Source organism: Dufourea novaeangliae, unplaced genomic scaffold (assembly GCF_001272555.1).
Source record: "Dufourea novaeangliae isolate 0120121106 unplaced genomic scaffold, ASM127255v1 scaffold120, whole genome shotgun sequence".
NCBI classification, from domain to species: domain Eukaryota; kingdom Metazoa; phylum Arthropoda; class Insecta; order Hymenoptera; family Halictidae; genus Dufourea; species Dufourea novaeangliae.
Window position 1 is genome coordinate 443,883 of NW_015373994.1, and position 12,857 is coordinate 456,739.

Here is a 12,857-nt window from a genome sequence, read left to right on the forward strand (position 1 = left end):
GAAAAGTTCGCGTAGTAATTTCACCGAGCGTCCTTCGTGTGTCGTTGCAGTCGAGGAAGCGGAACCGAGCGAGTCAGCTCGCCGTCAAACGGCCCTGCCGTAAGAAACCGCGATTCCCGCGCTTCTACTGACAGCCCCCACCCTCCATTTTGTGTCAAGTCATGACTTACCGGGAATCAAGAACGATCGAGGGATCGGTAACGTGGTTCACCTCTACCATCCGACACAGAAACACGTGAACAACATTCGTTTCGCGGGACACCTGCTGTCACCTAACCTAAAAAGAATACGAAACTCGAAACCTCAAGGAACATCTAACCTGTGTGTCGTCGGTGTACATCGTCGTTCGCGACGACCAATGGTACGACGACAGTGTGTTTCGTCGTAGAAAGTAACCAAGAGTGACTTTGTCGAGAGGGAAGAACAATAAGGACGATCGAATGTGTGTTTGGATGATCGTGAATAGACAGTGAAAGGACAGTGCGCGATATCATCGTTTTGTGGTCGAATCGGTAAAGGTGTCCAGTGTTTCGGTGGCCGTAGAAGAGTTGGTACACACTTTTAAGATGAGTCGCACCGTTTACTCGACGATCGGTTGGAGCTTCTTCGCGCTGCTTGGAACCATAGGTGAGTGTGCTTGTTCACCATGACACTTTGATCTTTCGAGTCGCTTCGAAGCCCGCGGGGCGAATCGGTTCGGTGACCCCGACCGCCTCACCGCTGACCAATGTTCCATCGTGTGTACATCGTACACACGTTTTTTGCTCTCCTGCTATCAGCTCGAGAATTTCCATCGGAGTAGCGCGCGCGTGTTCATCCTCGATCGTCGGCGAGTCGAGCCTATCCGGCTCAACAGGTTCCCTTCCACCGTGTCGCGTCGTTCCCGCGCTCGGTTTTTTCGCGGTTGATCGCTAGAAGACAAGAGTACGAACCAAGAACAATCGCGTATGTGTGTACAGAAACGGTTCTTTGTGGTTGGGGCTCACGCAATATCTCTCGAACGCGCAATGTCGATCCTCCAGAACCGTTTCAATTGTGGCAGTTTGAGGGTAGACGGGTGTGAGGCGAACCAAGCAAGGAAACGGGAAAATAAGAGAAGGGGGAGAAAGAGATAGTTTTCGTGGATTTTCGAGAGAAAGCGAAAGGGGTTTGTTGGGACGTAGCCAAACCGCGCGAAATAAAGTCCGAGTTTTCGAGTGGAAAGACGCCGCAGCGGATTATCTGGGAGCTCTGTCGGCTCATCCGCATCTTCTTCCACGAATTCCCTTCCCCCACCCCCCTGTTGGTGGTTCGCCGGAAGTTGCGGAGGGTCTTGAGCAACGCGCGACTTGTCGAGGCGTGGGACGCCAAAGCGGATTTTCCCCACCCGCGAATCGTTGCTGTCCACTTCATCGTGTATACTAGTCGGGTTTCCTCGTAACCTAAATAACGCGATTTCTATGGCTCCATGCTTCGTCTTTTAGGTCCGGTGTGGTTCCACGTTCGAAAATTCGCGTCAAGCTCCCCCAACCCCCCCAATAGGACGGCGAAGAGGAGCCCAGCGACGCGAAGAACAACTGTCGCGGTATCCTTCGGTTAATTCGACGCGAAGTTCCGGGATTTAGTGCTGTCCGCCGGTTCGTCGCGCTTTGCACGTAAATTTTCCATTTCCGACGTCGGTCCTGGTGGATGTACACTACCAGGCGAAAGTGTGGGACACAGGTCTGAGTATAATTAAACCTTTAACGCCCAGATCCTTAAATCGTTATTTCGAAATTATGAGACTGGTATATACGGGGTGTTCATTTAAAAACCACCAATACTTCTAAAGATTCTTTGTCAATGACGAGGAGCCTTTGACCACTCATCGAAGATTTACTGTAACAAATTACTATTCCATCGATCGTGAACTCTGGTACCACACTTCTGACCTCTAGTGTATATATACCGATTCCAGTTCTACTACCCACCACGCGGTTTTTCCACCAGAAGTCACCGGTTTCCAACGGTTTCGGAACCGGAGACGCGTTCATGGATCCACTTTTCGCCTTGGGCCAGTATGATCCGCGTTCACCGCGAGACCCGGTGTTACCGCGATACGCGGTATGTATTCAGTTTTCAACGGGGCACAGAGGAACGCGGCTACTCGATACTCACCAACTAACATTCACGCACACGTACACACGAGACCAGAGAGAGATAGACGCGGGGGGATGGGGGAGGAAACGAACCACGGAATAACTCGACGCCCGCGCATTAGCCTGATTAAAAGCGGGACCGGCCGGTCGGGATCGTTGGTGTTTAATGCGTTTTCACAAGGGGATGAGGAAGGTCGTGGGGACACGGGGGATGGAACGAAAACGGCGTGCGTTTTGTGCCACTCTCCGTGCGTTGTGCAATTTTCCCTCGATGAATGCACGGTTCCCGTGGAAAATGTTGTTGCCACGGGTTGGTCGAGTACACGGCCGGTAATTTCATCTCCACCCCCCCTCACCTTCCTCGAGGTATTACGTTGGCCACGAAATCTTAGCGTGAATACTGGCTGGAACACTCGCGAGTGTAGCTGCTTGCCCCGTGCTGTACACAGTTACTATAAATCAGGCCGACTTAAGGGGGTAACGGGGGGCCATGATTATGTAGCGACGATGGAGTTTCCGTTGGAATTAACGACTGCGGTGACAGCCCCGGCTGCGTTCGACCGAACTTTTCCTGTAAAATATCCCCCACCCCTCTACCCTCCCTCCACACCTCCAGGGACAAATTAGAACGTCGAGAACTCGCTCTCTGGGGCGGGAATTACCCTTTCGACGGTGCGCCGAAGAATCTTTCGAGGGTACCATTGTGACAAGGAACGAACAAAACGCGAACGAGGTTTCTATCGCCTATGGATTTTCCGTGATGATTTTCGTGCGACACAGTTCGCAGGGGCTGGTGGTTTGAGATTAGGGGATGGGTTTAGAGAAGTGTTTGCGATACCGTGTTTTTTGGCGAACGGGAATCGATTTGATGGGAGTGGAATAAACAATGGGAGTATGGTACGGGGTGTACAATTTAAATCGACCCACTCGAATGTCTCCGAAAGTATTGACGATATTTAAGGATGCTTCAGGTAAGAGTTGAATGGTATAGCATACTTTCTGATCAGCATACTTTATTTTTTAAATGGAATTGTTGATTTTTTTAATGCACTACTTGATGCTACTCGTTATTCCCTACATAAAGTACTAAGGTACTAATGGCGAAGAATCATTAGTTTAGAAGATATTTTGATTTTAATATTGATTAGAGGTATTAGTATTGTACAGGTCCTTAATGTGAACTAATAATAAACTAATGATTCTTCGCTATAAATGTATAGTACATACTTTATGCAGGGAATAACGAATAGCATCAAGTAGTGCAATTAAAAAATATACTTGCATTCAACTTTAGTCTGAAAGATTTTTTAATATCGTCACCAGTTTCGGAAATATATGGGTCGATTTAAATGAGACACTCTGTATAGAGGGTATTGAGCCGCGGACTCGACAAGGATTGATAAACCACAAAAGCGTTGTGTCCCGCTGGACGGGTGTTAAATAGTTTATTTATATTTCCGTGGCGAACGGTTAAATCAAACATTCGATACACGCGCACTTCACGGTCGTGTATGTGTGTGCGTCCACTGGTTCACAGAAAATCGCTGTTTCGCGATGAATCGCGTTCGCAACTGGCGTCGAACCATAATAACAGGCACCAACGTACACGTTCTATGCGCTTGTGCATAAATAAAAACCATAATGAAGCGTCATACAGGGGTATTAATCGTACATTCACGTGTTCTCTGCCACAATAATACTTTAACCATCGAGGGTCTCTGCAACAGAAAGACGTTATAACCGCGAAAAACAGTTTCGACCATCTCCACGTTCGCTCCTCCCGCAACCATGCATACGCGAAAGTAAATAACATCCTCTCGACAACAACTGTGCCGTGGGGTTGGGGGTGGCGGGAGGGTTCGAACAATCGTCATTTACTTGTGCCCACGAACGCTTCACAATCGTAACGATGAAAAAGAGGCAGGTAGGGAAACAAAAAATCAAACGGCTCGCCGAATCGCATCCCGATCAACGGAGTTACGTCGAGCAAACAGCCGGTCGATTTTAAAGAGCTTCGTTTCCCGTTGCGCCGTTAATCCAACTCCCGAGGCAAATCGACGCCGCGGCCGGGAAAACGATATCGAGTATAGAGTAGCTGCTGGACGCGAATAGAAAGCCCCCTCCAAAAGAAAAGAAAAAAAAAACAAATAAAACGAGATCGCCCGGAAAAATCGAAGGCTCGATACTCTCACCCAGCACATACACACGTGGACTCGATTTTGGAGCCGATAGAGAGCCTCCAGGCAGGCTTACTCTATCCTCGAATCTACTGCGCGCGCGTTCACGAAATTTTCGCAGGCTGTCACTCCCCCCTCCCCCCCCGGGCAGCTTGGCAAAGGCGTTAGGCGGTTAAACGGTTAGTCGTGCCCCAGAGCAATACGGTAAGTGCTAAATTAAATTCAGCGGAACGAGCAAACGAAACAGAGAGAGAGTGAGAGAGCGTATGGTCGCATCAAGAGCTTGCGGAAGCGAGACGAGGAAACCAACTCGACGGGATTTCGTATGTGTGTGTGTGTGTGTGTGTGTGGAGGAGGACGTAGGGGGTGGGGAGAAAAAAAATCCGCGGTGGCCTCGTTGAACGTCGCGCGCGGATTTCGCACCGCGCGCGAAAATTAGTTTTCCCGTTAATTGGACCGAGGGGAGGACCACGCGGAAAGTCTCCATCCCGCGTAATTGGATTCGTATACGCGCGTACATCCCCTCGGTGTTCTTTTCGCGGCTGGATCCTCGTTCCACGATTTCCGGCTCGTTTGCCATGCGTCTGTTGTCCGCTCGTTCCTATCTGTTAGAAATACAGTGATCCCCCGATGAATGCGACACGAGCAACGGCGTTATTCCCGTCACTGGAAGGGATCTCCCTGTGGAACCAATCAATCTAGGGTAAACAGAAGCTACGCTGAGGCTCGGTTTCGGGGAAAAAAAAATTTTATAAGGGGCTGAAAACTTTTGCGTCTTGCCACGAATGCTCCGAAACGCAACCGAGTTCTTCGTATTCATGGAGACATTACTGTATTAGTTTGAGGTCTTTGATTTCTAAAGATCGATTCCACTTTAAAAATGTTTAACGCTGACACGTTTATATGTATGTTCCTGTGGATCGCGAGTAGAAGATCGCGAGCTTAGGTCGTTTATTCCGGCGGGAACGTTTTTCGGTGGGTAATCGGAAGCACCGTGGGCCGATTCGACCACTTCCCCCTTATCCGTCAGGCTCTTCCGTTCCACCGTGGTGGTTCCGTGAGGCCGAACACGTTAGGGGTAGTAGCAGGAGGGAGAGAGACTTTCGAACGTTACGGAATCTAGCGTGGAGGATCTACACCAGCCGACGTACATTTCCAGTGATTTAAGTAGCCCGTGTCGGAGACGATGGGGTTACACATACACACCCTGGCCGCATGCACTACTACCCTCGATGGGGGGAGGGCAAGACTACGAAAATATCCGCTGGCCGACCGCCAACTTGCTGCCTCCGCTGCCTTTTCGCGAGACACATACACACTCTCTCTCTTGCTCCCTCTTGGCTAGGTCGACACACGCGCCCGCGTACATCGAGATATCGCGGGGCTACGCCTGCACGTATCGCGCCCCGCTATTTATGGATCCCTCCGTTCGTGGATTTATCGGTATCGAGTGTATTTACAAGCGCCGCCACCCTCTCGAACAGACCTCCTCCTGTAGACTGCTCTGTCTCTCTTTACCCCTGGTTCTACCTACGTTACCGTTTCGTTCACCGCTTGGCGAAGTCTCTCCCTCCTGGCTGTTCGATCCGTAGGCGTTTTCGCGGGCGAACAGCTAGGTGAACTAAAAAATTCGACATACATTCGCGGCGTATCGCGGCCTGGTGATCACGGTCGTTCTAGGAGCGATGCGATTGTTGTGAGAGATCAGTATTGGTGTAGAAATGGTAGGAAAATCAAGTATTATCTAGAACTATTTAAATTTATTGGATAACAATTATGCGAAGTATCCACAGTACGTTCGATTAGGTTTTATTCTTTGAGCTTCGTCCCAAATAAACAGCTGCCTTGATTAAGTGGCCCAAATATACATATGTATTAATAAAAAGTATAAACGGAATTCACTGTATTGATAAAGAAAATACACGTTTTATTCAATAGAAAAGATCAACTCAATTTTTCTGAATAGTACTGTATATTTTTCTTCACGCACCAGTCGATGCATACTTATATTCTCCTTAAAAAAAAGTATTACTATATGTAGGTCAAAAATTGATTAACTCAGAAGTTACGATTCTTGTCCCGAACGCCCATAGTAGCTACTCGACGCACTGCACGACGGTCGATGCCCGTACCTTAGGGCCGTTTTCGCGACGGCGACGGTTGCAGCGACGACCCGCTCGAGCCAGACCGCGCAGAAGGTTTTGACGGTTCGTTCTCGACGGCGAAGGCCGGGGGAAGAAAGCTCTTGAAGCAATTAAAATGAAAATGCGAGACGACGAATGCGCGCGGGCGTCAGTCTATGTTTATGAAAATAAACGGTGACGTCGTCGTCCCCGATTTTTACCGTGGCAAACCCACCCCTTCGTCTTTTTCCATGATTTTCCTCGAGCTGAATGTGGTTTGAAAACTAACGATTCCGTGTCGAGTTCAAGAGGAAACTCGTCGTCCCGTTGAGAATCGTTTTCAGTCAAACACGATTTTAAACGCGTTAATTCAACGTAAATAATTCGAGTGCGCCTGCGGTTCATATCGGGCCACTGTTTATTTATCCAAAAGTGGTCCTGTCGGCCTTAACGTTCATGTTTTAGAAAATTTAGACACCTCGAAATGAACCTCGCGGGGCACCGTTTCCCAACCGTTCTCCACCGTTTTAAAAGCAAACAGCCATCAAGAAACACGTGTTTATTTATCCATCGTGGCACGCTCGATGAGGGACCGAGCCGTGCGCGCGTGTTTCTTTCGCGTAAACCTCATTCCTCTTGCGCGATACCGCCCCCACCCCATAAAAATCGACTATGAGAGTGGGGTCTAGCTCGCTTTCTTCAGGCGGTGCGAGCATCGCCCGACCGTAAACACGCCCGAGCTTATCATCCACCGTCGCTGTAAACCCGCGAACCTTTCTCTATTGTAAGAAACATGATCGAAAACGCAGGTGTTTTACAGGGGAAAGCGTCGAAAAATGTCCGACAAAGGAAGACAGTCTCGATATTCCTGCGAGGATGTCACAGCCTCCCCTTTTTACAACCTAACAGGTTCCTCGAGAACTCCTTTTTCTTTTCAAAAGAAACACTTTTATCTGAGTCGGCCCTACGATGGAAATGCTTATAAATCTCAAACTGCAAAATATATCGAAAACTTGTTTAAACAAAAGTTATAGGCCTCGAGAAACGGTATAACGTTTACTTAAACAATTTTTTGATATCTTCTGTGGTTTAAGATTCATAAGCACTTACATAGTGTAGTATCGACTCGGATAAAAATCTCTCTTAAAATAAAATACAGATCAGAATTACGTCTAAATTCTTAGGTAGGTCCAATGAACATTTGTACGAGGTTGCATCAAAATCGGCGTGTATCAGTCACCGGGGTTCCCTTGCAAGTTACATAGGTCAAGTCAGCGACTGTGTGTAAACGGGGGCTGCGAAAGGGCCGAGCTTACGCGTTCCAGAACCGCGGTCTCTCGCGCGTGGCCACTGCGGTGTTCTCTCCGAGCATATCACGCGATTCCGCAATCATACGCGCTTGGTGGGTAGGGTAACATGCACCCGGAGAGGGCTTATCGTCCGCGGGCAAAGTGAAATTATTCCTGGTTCAACCCTTGTCGCCGATACACACGCGTCTGTATATGTATATGTTTGTGTCGCCCCAGAGAGAGGAGAGAGAGAGAGAGAGAAAAAGAGACAGAGTCAAACCATGCACGACAAGCCGCGCCTTCAAGTTTCGAAGACACGAATTGCAACCCCTAGACCTGGGCCGCGACCGACCCCCTCCTCTTACCCACTTGAAACTTACCCCCTTCACCTGATCTCACGTCACACGCGTTCGACGTATACACCTCGGTCACTGGAGGCACCGAGCGTGCAAACGCCACCCGGAAGAAGGTTTTTCGCTGCTCGTTAGCGCTTATCGATTTTTCCACCGATGCCACACACCGACCTCGGATTTTACCCGACACGCGGTCCACCCCCTCCCAACCCCATCTCGTGCATTACGACGCTAATGTCTGCTCGCGGATAAGACTTTTGAGTTTATGAGTCCGGTGGCTTCTTGCTCGTGGCTCTGCTACAGCCGCGTCTTCCGGGTGTAAAGTGCGACTTTTTGAATGTGTTCTTGCCGTCGTGGGTGTCCAGTGGGGACTTGATAACACGGGGGGAGATTGTGTGTGTACGGTTATCGTTTATTCGAAGCTTCGTCGGTGAGAAACGGCGAAGTTACCGGGTCATGCGGTGCCTGTTACCTATAATTCTTCAACGTTCACCCCCTGTTCAGAGTGCTCTATCTCGTTATACACGTCATCCGAGAATTCGATGGGGGAGAATATTTATATGTAATTACTGTGTTTATTGTTGAGAAGGTAAATCGTAATATCATAATAACGACGTGTAAGGTGATCGAGAAAGATGAATTATTGAAATTTCATTTATTCGAATAACAAAACAATTCCTTTGGATTTGATTATTTTTTCTGCTTACACCTTGAAAAACGGCGATGGTGCCTTTTACGTGATCAGCAACTATGTCCGTAACGGTATATGTAGAACGAATCCATAAGAAGGGTCGTACGCGTGTATCAGAGCAATAAGCAACCACTTGTGTCATAATATTTTATATCTTAACTTTCTACAACGAGTAAAGTTTATTCGTAAAACATACACCGCGCGCAATTAACCTCGACATTTATTCTAGCTGAATAGTTTGCGCTAGGGTCATGTTTAATAACGGCGCACAACCTGTCGCCCTTTACCACCATTTCCGTGTATTGTCCTTCCCTCTTACTTTGCATTTTCTTCTCTTTGTTGTTCCATGTCGCGCGGCACGGTGTGAAGCGTAAGGCGATGATATTAATACGAACAACCGGAAGTCTCGTGGGCGGAAGCGTGGCGTGAATGTCGGGGGTCGAGAACAGTTTTGAGGGGGTAGATTAAACACGAAAAGGGATGAAACCTTATTGAAAGATTGCACGAAACTACCTTCGTTCGAAATTAGTTCGCGTTAATCAGGTTTCCGGGGAAGGCTTTTGAGTTATTCATAAACCGACCTGTTTCGGTTTGCCTCGCGAAAATTCACCGATTTTCACCCGCTTCGCCGTGGTCCAGAGGTTCGCTCATTCCTTTTTCCCGCCCCCTCCCCCGAGAAGACAAGGCTCACATCCTAACACTTCGACTCAAAGAAACCGAATAATATTCATATTTATGAATTCCATATTGAAATCGTCACCACGAGTCTAAATCTATCTCTAAAATAATATGCCACTTCTCGCACATTTGTGATGTGTACTGTGTACTCCTTTCATTCTTTGATATTAAGAAATAATATTTCGTCCGTGTATTGAGGGGTGGGTAGGGTGTTCTAGTTATTTTATTTCCTTCATATTCAATTTAACTTTTTTAAATTTAAAGATTACACGCACAACTGCACTTGGAAATTTTAATAATCGAGATAGTTTACATAAAGAAAATAAACTTCGAAAAGGGGGCCTGTGGGCTAAAAAATGTTGGGAAACTATGTTTTACGGCATCCTTTTAACCAGTTAATATAAAAGTTTAGGAAAACCAGCAATGAAACTCAATATTGTCCCGATAGCCACACAGAGTGGCGTTGAAAGCCGCAGTTTGCCCTCCGTTGGTCTATTCCCCAATCGAAGAAAGACCACCCCCACAAGTCGCGAAAGGGGGTCTATTCCCTGTCCGTTGAAAGTCCCGTGAGAAGACGCGCGCGCGATCGTTCCTAACGAGGGATCGAGTAGCCCTCCCCTTCCGCGATAGCTCGACGAGAACGACCCGTTCCTCCGGTAATTAAGTGTCCTTCGACGACACGGGGGAGCTTTACGAGTCGGGTGGACGTAAATTACCGAATGGAAACGAGCGAGAAACCTCGTGTCCCCTCTGATTGGTAAGAGGGAGAGATCTAGAGGAAACGATCCACCGGCGTGTGTCTGTCCAGAATTCGCGGCCGAGGATCGTGGTCGCAGGAGGCGTCGAAGGAATCCGATGGAAGTCGTGAAAAGGAACAGAGAGACAGAGATAAAGAGAGAACGATATCCCTGGCTGCCGTTTCCGGACGAACCAGAACGGACGACGGTCCGCGAAGGCTATCTCGTCAGCTCGTTTCCACGAAGCCGTTTCGCGCGAGCAACGGACGAACGCGCTAATAATATCGTCGTAAAAGTGGAGAGAACTTCACGACGATGGGGGAACAGAGACAGAGAGAAAGACGATGCTGCTCAGGCTCGATCGGATCGATAGTCCTACGGTCACCGGTTACGAGTGTACTTTTCACGACGGTCAACCCCTCGTTCTTCGTGGAGAAACAACGAAGACGGTTCTGTGTGGAACTACTCGGACGGACCCTGGACGTTTCGACGGCGAAAAGAAGACGTTGCGGTGTCCGTCGGCGGCGGGAGAACCGGACGTGCCCCTCGAACGATCGCGGTAATCCCGGTTTAAAGTGGCCGTTCGTCTTCTTCTTACGAGCCGAACCGATCCCCAGATCCACCCTGCGGCTCTGAGAACGTGGAGGGGGTGGTTTACTTATTTATCAACGGGATTAGTTCTCGTTCCACTGGCAGCGGAATGCAACGATAATAATGGGCGAAGGCTGGCTATCTGGATAAATTTAATAACCGGTCGTGCCACGCGAGATCGGACAGTTTTTCGAGTAACATTCCGGATTTTGTTAACACTTGGATATTGTGTTATCTTCAGTGATATATAAACGGTACGTCGTAGAATTTTGGAAAATTTAAGCTGTTTGAAATATAGTGTCAACCTTTTCTCAACGAATCATTATTGTTGAACTAACGAACTTCAAAGTGGCCAGATGAAAATTAATTAGTCGCAACGAAATCCGAAATGTTATTCCAGAAAGTGTCCGATTTCTGGGGTGATGACTCTAACGAATTTTGAGAAAAAAAAAAAAGATTCGAGAGAGATAGGAGTGTATCTCTGGCTTGGGAAGGTACTAGAATGCTTGGGAAATAGGGTAATTGTTTGCTCAACAGTAGATGGGGAACGCGTTGCGCGAAATCGATTGACCCAAATTGAGAATTCGAAACGGGTTAGGTGTAGGTATGTACTTGCAGTTACTGTCAAGGGGGTGGGTGAGGGGAAGGGAATTAGAAATGCTAATGGAGGGATGAACAATAGAGTCTCCGGCTGGCATTGAAACTTATCGGTCCTTGGACAGAAGGGATAGTCACGCCGGCATTAATAATTCGAAACAAGTAGGTATCAGGCGGCTGAAGCAGGAGCATCGCCAAAGTTGCGGAGCGCGTCGAGTGGGTTTAGCGGCAGGCATCGTGATTGTGATCCGTTCTCTGTCTATCTATCGGGCCGAAATTATAGGGAACAATGCGTGGATAATTCCTGTTGCACATTCTAACCACCGTGTATACAGGGTGTTCGGTTACAGATAAAAACTACTATTGTGTGAGGAGTTTTCTGGAATAGATCATTTGAACAAAGCCAAGTGTGTCCACGTGAAGATCCTTTCACGATCTGGATAATTCCCAAAACTCGAACGCAGAACCGAGTATCTATTCTGCTGTTATCTGTGTCTGTGAACGAATTTGTTAACATTTAATTACGTGCAAAAGTGTGTCATTACAACGAGGGAACTATCCAACGTGTGAAAAAGTGGTGCGAATAAGAAGTGAATGGTTTCAAAGAGGACTAATTACTCGAGATGATGTCCTCTTTGAAACCATAGTTTCATATAGTCGATAGTTTTCCAGTAGTTTGCATGTTTTGTTTATAACCTACCTGTGTACATACCTCGCCACGCTAAGGTTACGAGGGGGGCTGTAAAGTCGCCGGAAAATTGCATTGAATTGACGTACGAGATCAACGTCGAACGGAGCGAAAGAAAATAATAATGGCTCGAGAGGATTCCTCGTTTGACTTATTAACGATGCCTGAAAGTTACGCCAGAATTACGTTCGCCGCGAGTGCGAGCGAACGGTTATCGATAAAAAGGCCCGAAGAAATGCTTGACGAGAACGTCAGAGTCTCCTCTCGTCGCTCGCGGTTTCTCGAAATCCGATTGGGAGAGGGGGAGCTCTCGCATACGGAATTCATTCCGTGGAATAATTCAAGATCGACGCGAAACGTCGTCGCATGGGAGATGACGGGGTTGAGACGGCTAACAAGTTCACTTATGAAGCTAATAAATAGTAACGAGCCGAAATGCAAGCCCTGGGAAATCGTCCGGAGGAGGCATAATAACGTCTGATTGATCGTGATCCGACGAGGAACGCCGTGACGAGAATTTCCCCCGTAAAAACGTGAACGATATTGTACGACGTCGTCGTGCTTCGTGAACGTTCGATTGAATTTTTCATACGTCGAGACGCACTGGATAATTCCTTTCATAAATTATCTCGACCCTTGACCCACTGACGATCGTGAGCGAACGTCGCATGGTTTATCCGCCATTCTTGACGCTACCGCTCGATATAATCATTAATTAATTTTTCTAACAAAAGTTTAATGGTACACGAAACGCTGTAAAATTGCGTTAATAAAATTTTAAACGAAGCTTTTTGCTCGAATAAATATTTTTCCAAA

The 12,857-nt window shown here is 47.7% G+C and overlaps 1 protein-coding gene across 1 annotated transcript in view; it reads left to right on the plus strand.

Annotated features, from left to right (window-relative positions):
* The first annotated feature begins 531 nt into the window (after positions 1-531).
* Positions 532-12,857, plus strand: part of LOC107187918 (hemicentin-2) — a 51,133-nt gene continuing 38,807 nt past the window's right edge. The window contains exon 1 of the mRNA XM_015576120.1: positions 532-627. Within this exon, the coding sequence (XP_015431606.1) occupies positions 567-627 (61 nt within the window). The 5' untranslated portion in view covers positions 532-566. The remainder of the gene's footprint in view (positions 628-12,857) is intronic.